The sequence below is a fragment of the Silene latifolia genome, chromosome 8 (assembly GCF_048544455.1).
Source record: "Silene latifolia isolate original U9 population chromosome 8, ASM4854445v1, whole genome shotgun sequence".
NCBI lineage: Eukaryota > Viridiplantae > Streptophyta > Magnoliopsida > Caryophyllales > Caryophyllaceae > Silene > Silene latifolia.
This window is the reverse complement of record NC_133533.1, coordinates 51390284-51405499: the sequence shown is the minus strand read 5'-3', so window position 1 is coordinate 51405499 and position 15216 is coordinate 51390284. Positions and strand designations below refer to the sequence as shown.

Below are 15216 nucleotides of genomic sequence, written 5' to 3'. Positions count from 1 at the left end.
CAGGACCTAAACGGGACCGGTTTGATGGACCGGCCATATGGAGGCTCTATCCTCACATTTTAGTAGCTATATCGGACCTAGGTCAAGTCTCGGGCCTAATACGGTCTCACAGGGTGGTCACAACTTGGTTGTTAAGCTAGACTTCCGGGTTTTTGCAAGCAAAAACCATAACACGTGTCATCAAGAGGTACGAGCTATGAAAAGGGAAATGACACGGGCAAAACAAATTATCATCATTGGCAACATATGCCCTCCACATTTAGACCCCCTATGCAAATATTTACAAACAAGATGCAACGTGTATGAAATGTGAACTACACATATGAACAAGCTATGTGAATGCAAGAGTGAACACATATATACATTTCTAGTCTAAATGCACACAATATATAGTCCTAACAACACACCAACAACACAGCCATATCCAAAACGATTCCCAAAGGGAACACCCACATCAAATATCCCATCCTCCTCCATGCTTATATATACAGAAAGAAAAGGAATGATAAAGGAGAAAGGATTGGAAGAATTTTACCAAGCGTTTTCTCCGATGATTCATGTGTTGCCTATCAAAATTGTTAGGACAAATGCAATATATATAATATAAACAATGCAATTTTTGATTTTTTCGAATTTTTTTAATTTTTAGGTATTTTTTTGTAATTTTTCCAAATTAACAAGTAAGTATATACAAATATAAACAAATATACACAAGGTGGATATTTTCCTCCCCACACTTAAAATTTACATCGTCCTCGATGGAACGAAATGTAGGGAAGAAATAGGAAAATAAAAGACATATTTTTGTATTTTTAAATAATAGAATTTCCTCCTCACACTTATTTATTTACATAATTTCCAATGGAAATAAATGTGTGGAGGAAATTCGGAAATGAAATACATGTTTTTGGTTTTTCAATTTTTTTTTTCAAAGAAAAGAACATGTTTTTGGCTTTTTAGAAAAATTTATCAAAAAGAAAAAGAATGCATAAAAAGCTTGGGTTGCATCCCAAGAAGCGCAGTTTTAAGGAAACCGCCAAACCTACAAGTGATCCAAACAACTAACCAGGATCCCACATCCTATGGGCAAGGCCATCCATCGCCTTCCCATTATCGACCGAGCTCACATCTTTGAGCTTCCTCACATTATCGAGGGTTTGATCATTCTCCACCTCACTTTCAAATTCCAGGTGTAAAATATATCCTCCCTTGTAGGTGGAGGATGATCAAACCCTATAACACTTGGGCAATCAACAACATTGGAGACCTCACTAGTCTCCTTGCCTTTCACTTCCTCTTCACTCTTATCCTCAAAATTGTCACTCAAATAATCATCAAAAGTCAAACGAGGAGCCAAAACAACCTCCTTGAAAGGATGGTCACACTCATCCTTCTCAATAATGTACTCATAAGATGGGGTAAAAAGGTCAAGAGGAAGAAAATCAACGGAAATAAGAGAATCATCCTCGATAAAAGGGATAGGCATCGAGGCTTCTTGGAAGAATCTCTCAAAGGTGGGTTCTCCGAAAGAATCAATATCCACACCATCATCATCCCACTTCACCTCAAGACTATCATCAAACATGTTTAGACTCTCTTTTTCGCAAGACTCGTTGAAAATACCACTCTCCTCAAAACACTCTTTACTCAACTCCTTCACCATCACATGGTCTACCTCAAATGACATGCTCTCATACTCACATATGCCAAATTTATCAACCTCATTCATCTCAAGTGTATCACTCGGGTCACTCAACTTATAATTATCGTGAAACAACATAGTCTCAAGCTCACACTCGCCAAATTGCTCAACTACATCTTGGACAAAAGAAGGAGATTCGTTAAGCACAATAATATCATTAAGAGGTGACATGTTATCAACATGATAAATCACATAAGACTCCACAAAATCGTAGCCATTAAACATGTTATCATTTTCCAACGAGGACATATAAGATTCATTCAATTCATGCTCAAAGGTAGGAAAATCAAGAGACACAATCACATTATCATTAGGAACAAATTCACAAGACTCCACAAAACCATTATCATTATCACTCAAGACATCACTCTTAAAGTTCTCAACATTTTCCAAATCACTTGAACTATGAGCAAGAGTGTCGATGTATTGGTTTGTTGTTTCAATGAATTGTTCCATCATGATCTCAAGGTTAGATTTAAGAGACGGGGTATTCAAATCCATTTGGCATGTGTCATTAGCCAACCTTCTAAAGAGTTCCCAATTCTCCAAATAGTTTGTGTCAATGAATTGCCCACCACACATATAGTTCACTATGGTCCAAGTCTCTTGATTCATGCCATAATACACAACAAGGCAAAGTTCCCATGTTTCAAAACAATAGTCAAATTGAGCAACATATTCACCAAGCCTATCAAAATAACTATAAAATGGCTCATGTTCAAATTGTGGGAAATGAAAACTAGCCATCTTATCACAAGTAACAAGTAACAAAATACATAGTCTAACAAATCTAAGACTAAACTAATATCAATCCGTTGATCTCCCCGGCAACGGCGCCATTTTGATAGCGGGTAGAGGTCGTCGTACCCAATCAAACAAATTCTCAACTAGTAAGGGTAGTCGAGGTCGAACCACAAGGAGATCAAGTTTGAGTATTAGTTTTGTCTTAGATTATAAGCTAGCTACGCGGATCATGAAATAGATTGATATTTTGCTAATCAACTAAACTAAATAAACTAAAATGCAATTGAACTAATTATGGAAAATTATGTAATTCAAGGAATGAAAAGCCTAGGACCCGATTTTCACCAACAATTCGTAATTCTACATCACGATTCCCTAAGTTAATCATTCGGGTAGACAAGCAAGGGGGAGATGACTCTAATTCGCCTACTAACTCCCTCTCGGGCTCATAATAGGACACTAGCTCTACCCACCAACCCCCCCTCTCGGGTTCGAAGGTCGGAATCCCTAACTTAACACCTAACTACCCCGAAAACATGCATTTTCCCGAGGTAGCCTAGTAGTTGGCTAAGGTCACTAAGCACCCATCGTATTTCGGGTCATCCCACTCCTCCTCTCGGAGGTCGGTTTCAAACGCTAGTCTAGAGGTACCCTCCCTTGGTTCTCCCTTTCGGTCTCAACCTAGGTTAGTGATAAGACCAATTTCCGGGTATCCAATTCACAACCTAACCAACTTTCGTTGGTGGACAAGGGTTACGAATCGACACTACCCACAATTGACCCATAAACCAATTCAATCCTCTAGACTACCCTCACTAATCTCCTCCAACAATTAGCCTTTATGTGAATCAATTTGTGAAATTACTCATGTTGGGTCAAACCGAGTCCTAGTAAAAGACTACTCGCTAATCATAGTTCTTAAGACAAAAGAAACAATAAAGATGGATTCTTTAAGCATAATCATGGTGGAAGAATAAATTCTACTACTAATCATGCAATAATCCAACACAAAATATGAGAGGAAACTAATTAAGATGAAATTAAAATAAAAAGGCATAAACTTTGACACAACAACTCAAAGATTCAATCTTTGGGTGATGAACAACAATTGGAAACATGAACAAGGAAGAGAAAAAGTAAATGTAAACAAATGAAATTAAAGAGATAAATAAGAGGAAGAATTATACCAACAAACTTAAAGATGAAAACTTGGATTGAAATATGGAAGGATTCTTCAATTCTCCAAATACAACCCAAAATTACTAATTGTAAACTAATGAAAAGAGAAAAACTTGGATAAGCTAGAGAACAATTAAACTAATATTTAGTAAAAATTACAAATTTGATTAAAGGGAAAATTAATTGGAGATGTTTTTGTCTTACAATATTGAGAGAATAAGATGAACTAGTCTAATTTCTAATCTAATTCTAAGATAAGTGAGTAAGGTAGTAATGACTAATGAGGTGTGTATTTTATATTAGTGGTCAAATGATAATATACTACTACCAATATTACTAATACTAACACACCAAACCCACGATACATGAGTCAAAACAAAACAAAAAAAAAGGGGAAAGGGGATTAATCGTCTAACACAAAAAGGGGAAAATCACACAGCATTATACGCTTAGCCGGCCAACCGGCGGTCGGGCTTGACACCGGCTGGGAAGTCCCTGGAAGAAAAGGGCGTAATTTTATGTATTCCCAGCCGGGATGGGGGGCGGCGGTCGGGTTGCCGGCTGGTGATGCAAGTTTGATGTAATTGAGTTGTGAGCCGGTTGACCGGCCACCGGTGACAAGGCCGGCTGGCAGTTCTCTGGAAAATGGAGTCAATTCTTTTGAGTATTCCCAGCCGGTTGCTGCTCGTGTGGCGGATCTGGGCAGCTTCTGTTATTGATTAATGGTGGTGCAGGTGGTTAAAAGTGATGTAAATGCTTGTTGTTGTGCTTGGGTTGAATTCCGAGCACGGAATCTTTGTTGCTGATTAATGATGCAGGTGATGGTGAATTATGGAGGTGTGCGGCTGGTTGTAGTTGAGGCGATGATGGAGCATGGTTGATGATGATGGTTTTACAGAGGTGAGCTCGGTGTCGGGGGTGATGGTTCCGGGCAGCAGCAAGGTGGATGCTGGAATCGATGCCGTCAAATGGTCGGATTTTTTTATGAAGGATGGCGATGGAAAGGTGCAATGTGGGAATTGTAATGGAGATTAATGGAGGAATTTGACTATTAGATTGAAGTATGGAGGTTGTTGATGGAGTTTGCAGTAGAATGGAAAAGACAAAGAAGTGAGTTGGTGACTTCATCAAACTCGTTGATTATTTGGTCAACATGACAACATGACTTGTCTTTATGACTCCACCCTCATCTCTTTACCATTTGACTCTGTCTCATTATTCCGTCTCACCTACAAATCATAATTAATAAAATAATTGATATAATGTTAAAATAATACTAATATTGTATAAAACCCGACTAAATATTAAATATAACTACGAGGACTAATTATTATAAATTAGTAAATAAATGAGCTAATTAGACAATTATGCACGCAAAATCGAGTCGGAATCAGGTATAAATTCGGGGTAAAAGCTACCAAAATACCGCTCATCACATGGACCGCTTTTTCTTGCCTCCATTAAGCCTCAGCCGACCTCGCCGGGTCACTGACGATCTTCTCTTGGACGGCCTGCCGTCTCATCACCATGAGACAAATGTCGCCTTACGCGAACATATTAGCTCTCCCTCGAGCTATAGGAGTTCCACGCCTTACAGTGTACGTCCACCTTCAAGTCTTGGTCCTGATGAATCTCCGTATCTAGCCCAAGTAGAACCTTGGGCTCTGATACCACTTGTTGTGCGAAAGCGTGAATATCCCCGTGTTGGGCCTCTGCTGCATCTGTGTCCACAACCCATAATAGTACGATATTGTCCGCTTTGGGCCAAGCCCTCACGGATTTACTCTTGGGCTCCTTCCCAAAAGGCCTCGTACTATTATATTTTGTAGACACATATAAAGATGAGCTTTCATCTTTATTCTACCAAAGTGGGACATGAGTTTGCACCCTAACATTCCGTATAAAAACAATAGTGTAAATCGTTGTTATTAGTTTCATGGTAAAAATATTTGAGAAAAATTTATAAATTGAAATCATTGTCTTTGTTGTATAAAAATATTTTTGTTAAAATACATTTCGGCTCATTACTCAATTCTCTTGATTAATTTTCAGTTCCAACCTTTTTTTTTGTCAAAAAAAGTAAAATGTGAACAGTTATGAGCTACCTATTTTATATAAGATTTTATAAATACAAAAAACTCTATATATCGTGCATGTATTGCACGATGTCTAAACTAGTTTAATAATAACTAGTTTTAAACCCGTGCAATTTGCACGGGTATGTAATTTAAAGATGATTACTACAAATTTTTTTATAAAAAAACATGATTATATATTGAGGATATTTTTGATGGGCCATTTGATCTTTAAACTCATTATCATTCACTTGTCATCTAATAATTGATCTCATCCTCTTTTCTTTGTCTCTGTGTCAAACCAAAGGTAAACAAATGATGGAGACGGAGAGTACATTTTAATAACTAAATTAAGGTTAATTAACTGGATAGACCTGTCAAATTCTGACTCGACCTTGGCCGATCCGTTTTTTCAAGGGTCGAGACCCGAAAAACCTCAATCCGCGACCCAAACCCGAAATGACCCGTTAATTTAAGTCGAAATTTGACCTGAACAGGGTCGAGCCGTTAGGTCAAAGATAAATCAAGAGTTTTATTAAAATATTAATATTTATGTATTAAAGTTAAATATGTTTTAAGTTTTGACATAACTTTTTTTTTTTTTTAAAAAAAAAATAGTAGGAAAAAGACGGTGCACACTATTATTTGACCCATATTCTGGCCTTAAACTAACCCGTAACCCGCATGACCCGATTCGTATTCGACTCGGCCCATATTTTGACCCGACTCGTTTAATAGGCCGAGATGCCTATAACTGAACACAATACATCATTTAAACAATGGACCATTAACAATCAAAGGTTAGGCCTAAAGTTGATGGCCCTTGTATTTAACCGTACATATAAATAAGAGTTATTTCATAGAAATAATCTAATCTATACCTCGTCTTCTCATATTAATCCGACCCATACTTTAACCTAGAATAACCTGAACTATACCCTCATTTATCTCATAATGCTACGAATAACCGGATACCTATTGTTGAGATCACACCTTAAAAAAAAAAAAAAAAAGAGAGAGAAATCTTAAATCATTTTAACCTGTGATAACTTTCAACTTTTTTTTTTTTTTTTCGTTATAAAACAAATAAACGCCTAATAGAGAGAGAAAGGTAGAGAGAGAAACCCCTCAAAAACAAAACAAAAAACCTAAAACAGCCCTTCTTTGATCCGCCGCCGCCACCCTTCCTCCCACCGCCACTCCCTTCCCGCGATATATCTCGGACGCCGGAGATCTGGCCGTTCAGTGGCCAATCTCCGGCGGCTCAAATCTAGACCCCAAAATTTTCAATCGTTTTCCGTTTTAGCCCACTTCTTCTTTTTTAATTGGGAATCCAGTCTATCCTTCACTCTTGCTTTGTCGATTTGTCATTCAGTTGTTTGTTTTGCTGTTCTTCTGTCCGACGACATATATTTTGGTCCAGATCGACCGTTACATGCCTTGCATGCAGTTGAATAAGGTGTTCCCCCCCTTCCCCCCACCTTCTCCGGTAAGTGACACAATGAAAATTTGATTTTTTTTAAAAAAACAACAAAACTTTTACGGACGGTGGTTGAGGGCCCGACACGGTGTTCCCCCTTCCCCTCGCCCCTTCCCCCACCTGTTGTGTCCTTGACTGTCGTGCATAAATGGCTTTCAAAACGGTTTTCATTGTGTTCTTCCCTGCATGCATTTCCGAATTCCGGTGATCTTGTACCAGTATGGCTCAGTCGGATTTTTAATTATCTAGCGTGTTTTGTTTTGTTGGTTTTCTGGGTGAAATCAGTTTGATGTGAATGGTGGATAATCGGATTCCGTTGTGCTTGTTTGTGGGCTCTAATGGTTTCTGATCTTTTTGGTGGTTGCGATTTGGACGAGGTTGTTTGCGTGGGAGTTGGTTGTGACGACGGAGGGGTTGGCTGTGGTGGTCTTCACTTTTTAAATCTCTGATGTTTGTGTTCACTTTATTTTCATTGTTCTCGTTTTTAAACTCCTATAATGGGAGTCTATATTTAAGTTGTTTAGTCAGTATTCTGTTTTTAAAAATAAATTCCACTTGCAGTATAAACCCATGTTGGTGGTTAAGGGTGTCCTGTCCTTTAATCTTTTGTCTTTTGCTTCAACCTGGGTGCTGCTGGATGGACTTCTACTTAATCGTGAAGGTGATTTCAGCTTTGGGTTGTGTTGGGTTTTTCGTAGAACGGATTTCTACGATGACTTGGATAATGGGATTGGTTGATGGGTGCTGCTTTTTCGTGCATATCACATGGTTGACCTTCTTGATCTGTTGGTCCATTGGCTACCTTGTTCGATTTCCAAGATGTAGGGGATCTTTCTCCATCGGAGGCGGTCTTTGTCGACTTGCATTCCACCAAAAATTTCTACGTTTTTTAAGCGTAAGTGCATCTTGTTCTCGTCGCCACGGAGTTCAATTGTTTCAATGGTCTCTTGAAGTTACCATCCTTGTTGATGCTGCGGATGCTGATTCTCGTTCCCAGTCTCCCGTTCTCTGCCAGCACGTCGCGGATACCCGAAGATGTCATCTCTTTTATTGTAGTTTATTTCTAAGTATTTGTAATTCATTGTTTTATGTTGTAGTTTATAGGTATGGTATAGTGAACCATACCACTATAATGTAAAACTTGAATCTTTCCACCTGTCAAAAAAAAAAAAAAAAAAAAAAAAAAAAAAAAAACTTTCAACTTTTCTAGTCATCCCCTCCACCTACTAACTTCCCCATAACCAACCACAATCACTAAAACCTCTTCCTCATTCCGTCACCACTAACCTGAGTTTATCTTTGGTTGCACTCCGCCACCACCAGCAACCTAACCTTCCTCACCTAGCCACAACATCTATCAAACTTAAATTAACTTCAAATCACCTTCAAATTCAATTCAAACATTCGTCAAATATCAAATTAAAACCACAAATCTCATCAAAATCCCCTTCAAATCTCACCTTCTACATCTTCAAATCTCGATATTAATAATCAAATTTCTGCCCTTGATTACTTTGCGAAGTTGAAGGACGATTCAAGTTCTCAACTTTTGGATATTAAAGATGATAAGAGTTTGGCTTTTCTTGTTTCACCTAATTTAAGTATTATTGTTAATTTCTTGTATGCGGTGACAAATTAGAAAGGTTGTAAATTTCTAATTTGTATTGATGAATTAGGGTTTACGATTTTGAAATTGAATTGCGAATATGTGAGTTAAAATATGGTGGCATAAATGGTTGATGTACGGGAAAGGTGGTTGGCTGGTGGGTTCAGGGTACCAAATAAGTGATAAGTGGTGGATTGGTAATAATTGATGATGTCGATTGTTTATGGAGGAGGTTGAACTGTTGAAGGAGGAGGATGCAGGTAAAAAAATAGGCTGTCCTGATGGGTTACCTGATTTCATAGGTAAAAAATGACCTAAGAGGAAGGCAATAGCATGGTTTATTTTAAGTTAAATTGATGTTTGGATTAATTTAAGAAGACGAGATATAGTTTGGATTATTCTTATAAAATAACCCTATAAATAAGGTAAAAAACACTCATAATCTCACCGTCTCAACTCTGAACTCTCTACTCTCTACCTCAGTCCTCAGTCCTCACCCTCTCACTCTCATTTACCAACTTTACTTGATAAAATTGATAATGATCATATGCATCGTCCTACCTTTCGCTTTTCATAATCTTGAAATCTACCTCATTCGTTTTTCTTTGTTATAAGAAAGTTCGTTGTACAAAAATCAATCACATACAGAAAATGAAAGAGCTCTATAGTTGTGTCAAGATTTTTTCTTTTATGGGTTAATATCATTTGTTTTAAGGGTTGGTATGATTTATTTTTAAAATATACTGTATTTTTTTCTTCTTATTTTTAGTTTGGATCCATCTTTCGTCTACTCGTTTTTGCCTTTTGGTGGTCAATTTTTACTCTTCGTATATGCCTATTGAAAAAATAAAGTAAATAATCCATCTTTAGTCAGTAAATGGATATGTCATGAACTGTTTATTAGTTTTGTTAATTGTGTATTTACTACGAAGTATATTAATTTGGTTATTTCGAAATTTTATTAATAATTAATATAAGTAATGACAAATAACTAAACCATATTTATAATCAATTATTATATCTGTAATTATAAATTTCTAAGAGTTTATTTAATTTTTTGTTTAAATTGACATTTGAGTTTATGATTTATTGTAAGCATTATACTAAATAATTAATTATTGTCAAATTTAAATTAAGAATATTTAATAAGATTATTGTGTATTTGTGTTATTTTTCTTTAGTTTAATAATTAAGTAAATAATACTCCGTTTAGATTTTACTAACTATTTTATTCAGGTTAATTAACCGGTAAATTCTCAAAAGTCACATATTCGCATAATTGTTTAGCTAATTGTTGTATTCGTATATGAAAAAGCACAAATACTAATCTCTATATAAAAGATGAAATAGAATATGGGGGATAGGGTGGGGTACCTACTTAAAAAAATTAAATAATGTACTTTCAACCACAGGCTGACACATCAGCTCTGTGGTTATTGTTTTAATATATAGGATAAATAGTTACGTACAAATCATCGTTATTTTTTAATATTTACGTACAACTCATAAACGTAATAGTTTACGTACAAAACATAAACATCGACGGTTATTCGTTAAATAATTCCTTAATCTTTTTTGTGGGTCTCGCATTTAATGATTTAAGAAAAAAAAGCTAGATGTAAATGACGTAGATGCATATAATTGTACTAAATGTTTCTGTATTTATAAAAATAGGATTTCTTGTCTAACTTCCATTTTCTCTTTATTTTCATGGATAAAATAAAAGCCGTTAGATGTTCACAGAATACGATCTCAACCGTTGTAAGAAAAAGAACTCTCCATATCATTTGATTAAATCTCCCTAAACTCCTTTCATCATCACCAACGCATATAATTAGCTTAGTATTCCACCAGTCACCGTACCCTCCTTTACTTATTTTCTAAGTTACACAAATGCATGCATGTGACTTTCTTTCTTTTTGTGTAGCCTATGCAATTTTTGTGTAAGTTTATATTCCTGTTTCCCTTCATTCATTTAGAATTTTAATTAGATGCCCCCCTATTCCAACTTTAATTTCTATAAGTAAATAACTTTCACAAAAGCAACAACTTTTCTATAAATGAAAATTTGGCACAAGTATTTGTCCAATTATTATATGGTGGAACTGTGGAAGTAAATTGATCGGCCGAAAAAGCCAAAGTTCCATGCATATGCATAAAAGTTTAAGTAGATAACATAGTACGTAAGATGAGAATCACCAGACTAACTTAATTAGTAGATTTCGTCCACCGTCTATTGTCATTCTAACATATATAGTATGTAAGACATACATAAATCACCTTATTTTAAACTTATGAAATACTCGTTTTGAGTAAGACAATGTCTTTGATTTCACCATGTTTTATGTTTATTAGAATAGATATTTTAATTAAAGGCAAATTCTTGTTTTAGATTGACTATTTTCATCTGAAATTAAGACGGATCAAATGTCATCATTTTACACTAAAATGTAGATATTTACTGATAAAATGTTACTGAAACCAGAAAATGTCAATATTTACTGATTAAGTGACAACTTAATAAGTTATAGTAACATTTTATCATCATTAAATGATTACGATCTATTAAAAATACTGACATTTTCTAATTTTAAGATAAAACCGTCTTAAGAGATACATACTCTTTTTTAAATGTCAAACTGTCTTAGATAATTTACTAATTATTTGTTTCTTAGGTAAAAAATTATAATATGCCTACTATACCTACAAAAAAGGTGAATATGTAGCCATGTACATACATACTACACACAAATTGCTTTGCACCAAGAATACTCTATAATCTATATTGAGAATTGGTATAGTATCCATTTGGCTGTTAATAATAGAGAATGAATATAACACAAATACACAATTCAATAAAAAAAAAGAAGTTTCAACGGTTAAGCTTCCAAGTTCAAAGGTGAAATGGGTGATGGTGGTCAACTTTCTACATTTGGCAAGTCCGCTTTTCGTAATGCATTACATTTGAACATGAAAACTTTCTAATTAGGAATGTTAACATTCGCAGTTAACATAAACTTTTTATTGACCAAACAGACGGCCAACATAAAAATTAAAGGAGGACCAAAGATATTAGGTAGCCGAGCAAATTGGGTCGGTTTCAACACAAAATTAACGGGCATTTCGATTCGGTTCGATTAAAGGGTAAGTATCCAGCTTACAAGGTTTGACTCGAGTTTGAGCCGTTCTCAAATTTAACCGAACTTGAAAAAATTATGCATTTATGCTCATTATCCAATTTGCAAGTGTTAACCGTACCCGATCTCTCAAATCGAGTCTAAAATTATAAACAAGGAATTGTTAAAATTTTTAGTGCTCCAATTATTAGAGAATTAACTTGGCACATACTTATTCCATATAAAACAAACTTATAAACGGTTACGATGTATTATTAGATGCGTGACAAAAAAAAATTCTCTAAAGAATTTTGTAAAAAATTATAAAATTAAATCATTTGCTTAAGTTAGAAAAAAAACGTATTCTCATTAAATCACACATTTCTTGATACTACTCAATTTTATTGATTAGTTTTGTAATCAAATTTTTTTATTAAATAAAAATTCAAGGAGCTGAATATGAAAATTAATGAGTTGTCAATTTAAACTATATAAGTAATACACTAAAGTATAAAAATTCTATATAAACCGCGCTTGTATTGTGCGGAATATATACTAGTAAAGTAATTAAACCAAATAACGATTAGAAATTAAATTTAATAGTCTGAAATTGACGTATTGCGATAAAGAAATTTGATACGATAATGACCCCAACCCAAACTCAACTCGATCCGAAAAAATAGATTAACACGATCCATAACCGACCCAACTGCCCCGATTACCACCTCTCTCGTACTACTTATGAAATTTTTGCTTTTCTGAAGATACAATGCCCAACACGTCCTACCTCGATATTCTCCCTAATCTACTACTCTTGTGTGTGTATAAAATAGTGGGGAAGTTCACTCTGGTTTTTTTACAATTTCAGGTCATTCAATTTTTTGTGCAAATCAAACAGTTTTACTTTAATTAAACCTTTTAATTCCCATTTGGTAATCTTAATAATAATAATTTTTACAAGAAGAATGGCTGCCATCGTACCCTTGCGACTCCCTGAAAACATTGGATCAGCTAAGGTCAAATAACTTAATCATACGACGGTCTTTTACATGCTTTTTTTTGACAAAATTTGCTGAGTCACGGAGTTTGGTATTTCAGGTATCAGCTCTGACATATACTCATGACGGGAATGCTATCCTGGCATTAACTTCGAATGGAGTTCACCTGTTGTGGAAGTGGCAGGGGAATGACAATTCGGGTGAGAAGGTAACATTTCATATTCCTTGTTTTGTAGGTTGCAACTTTAGACAAGACACTGATTTCTCGCACTAACTTATGAATTTTCTTAAATTACCTACCAGTGGCTACTCTCCTCTAATGAGACTGGCATGAGAAATAAGATAGCGGGGGCTCTTAAAGAGGCGGTTCCATGCTTCTCGCTGTTTCAAAATGACCTGTATCTTATGTCATCTTCTGGAGGGAAGATTCATCTTTTCTATGTCAAGGCTTGGATGATACCGGCCATCTCTTGTGTACGTTTCACTCGATTTCAATGCCATGTGGAATGGAAATTATGTTATGAACTAAAGACGACAATTTTGATCATTTTTTTTTTCCATTTTTCCCTTTTCAGGATTTGATGACATCCTTTCCCCCTCCACATCCATCGGCGGTTACATGTATTACCTATTGCCCGCATGATTACCAAGTAATCGCTATGGGTATGGACGACGGTACGATTTGTGTGTACTGTTATTTGGCAATGGTATGCCTCTCGCCCTTTGGAGGTACCTAGCTTTGGAGAGTCGGGGGGGGGGGGGGGGGTACAGTCGCACAGTTAGATTGTGAGTTAGCGGTCGGGGTAGTATTGCAAAATAAGTACTCTGTAATATTTATCATTAAACCCTTCAAGAAAAGTTAACTTAAGAGATACGTTTGAATGTCTAAGCTAGCATATATTATCACCGTTTTAGGCGGACCCTTAGACAGGATTTTGTAGCCTCTCTATGGTCAAATGTAAGTTGTAACCACAATGGTCCAGCTAGTTTTTCAGCTTTTGGTAACTTGTGATTTCCAAAGATGGTCACATTTGGGTGTAAAATAATATAAAAATCCCGTCTTTTTGGAAAAGACCAAAATAGTTGGTCTAATCGTCTTAAGGGAGACCAACTGTAAGATTCAAGCAAGACTCTTCTGGCTATTGGGTTTTTTTTTTTTTAATGTTTGTCAATGTATATATACAGGAGGTAAGCAAGTTAGAAGGTCACTTGAGCAGAGTAACAGGTTTGGCGTATAGCTATTCAGATCCATCAGAAGTGCTGGTCTCAACGGGTGCGGATGCTCAGGTGTTTCACTCATACAAATCCCTCTTCAATACAAAGAGTTTGTGTTTGAGTGCTTTTGCTTACACTAACAATCTTTGGTATATGACTGACTATATGGTCTTGTCTAGATTTGCGTGTGGAGTTTCAAGTTTTCAAATGTGTGGGAAAAAGAAAGGTCAAAGTTCCTTTTGTTTCCACGAGGAAGAGCTCCAACATCAGCATCTGATACTCGAGTCCAGTTTCATAGAGACGATACACATCTCCTTATTATACACCCGGCTCAGTTGGCAATATATGAAAGAAACCAGTTAGAGCGCGTGAATGAGGTTGGTCATTTTCCAGGAATGAATTAAGAATTCATGATTGTGTTGATGAAGAGACTACTACTACTAATCAAGTATTCTTTACTAATTTGCAGTGGCTTCTACCTGATAATCATGCACCCATATCGAATGCCACATATTCTTGTGATAGCCAACTAGTGTATACAAGTTTTGTTGATGACACCATCTGCATTTTCGATGCTTCAACCCTCACACTCAGATATCACATCAACCCTTCTGCATACTTCCCACCAAGTGTTAGGTAAGTTGATAGCCTTTTGAATGCCACATATGGGTTTGAGTCGGTCGCGTTAGTTTCAGGCTAGGAACAGACCTGTAGATTATAGTTTGTGCGATCTTTTTTTGGAATGGGATTTCTAAATAATGGGTTCCCTGTTCGGGCTTTACAACATTGATGTCAGTTCGAATGACAATTTACTCATCTAATTTCTATTGCAGGAGCTCCAATAATATCCGCTCACTTGTGATAGCGGCACATCCAAGAGTAGCCAATCAGTTTGCAGTAGTGCTGTCAGATGGCCGGATTCATGTATTTGACAGTGGCGATTCTCAAATTCTAGTAGAGGGACTGCGCATTTTATCACTTTCTTAATATTAGCATAATTGATACTAAACCATTTGTAATAATTTGTACTCGTTTCAAGATGTAGAATTTATACATCTTTGTTTGTGTTTGCATAATACTCTTTCATTTGAGCTGCGAAAA

The 15216-nt window shown here is 35.9% G+C and overlaps 1 protein-coding gene across 1 annotated transcript; it reads left to right on the top strand.

Annotated features, from left to right (window-relative positions):
• Nucleotides 1–12750: 12750 nt before the first annotated feature.
• LOC141596824 (topless-related protein 1-like) lies at nucleotides 12751–15216 on the top strand. Its single transcript, XM_074417077.1, has 8 exons — nucleotides 12751–12918; nucleotides 13001–13108; nucleotides 13204–13374; nucleotides 13476–13607; nucleotides 14086–14187; nucleotides 14295–14492; nucleotides 14585–14751; nucleotides 14949–15216. The coding sequence occupies exons 1-8, from the start codon at nucleotides 12868–12870 to the stop codon at nucleotides 15100–15102; spliced, it is 1083 nt and encodes a 360-aa protein (XP_074273178.1). The 5' UTR covers nucleotides 12751–12867; the 3' UTR covers nucleotides 15103–15216.

Excerpts from the sequence above, each read along its gene's own strand:
- LOC141596824 (XM_074417077.1), top strand. The coding sequence starts at position 12,868 with ATGGCTGCCATCGTACCCTTGCGACTCCCTGAAAACATTGGATCAGCT. Across the intron at positions 13,608-14,085 it reads TGTACTGTTATTTGGCAATG|GAGGTAAGCAAGTTAGAAGG; the intron begins GTATGCCTCTCG and ends GTATATATACAG. Across the intron at positions 14,493-14,584 it reads AGTTAGAGCGCGTGAATGAG|TGGCTTCTACCTGATAATCA; the intron begins GTTGGTCATTTT and ends ACTAATTTGCAG.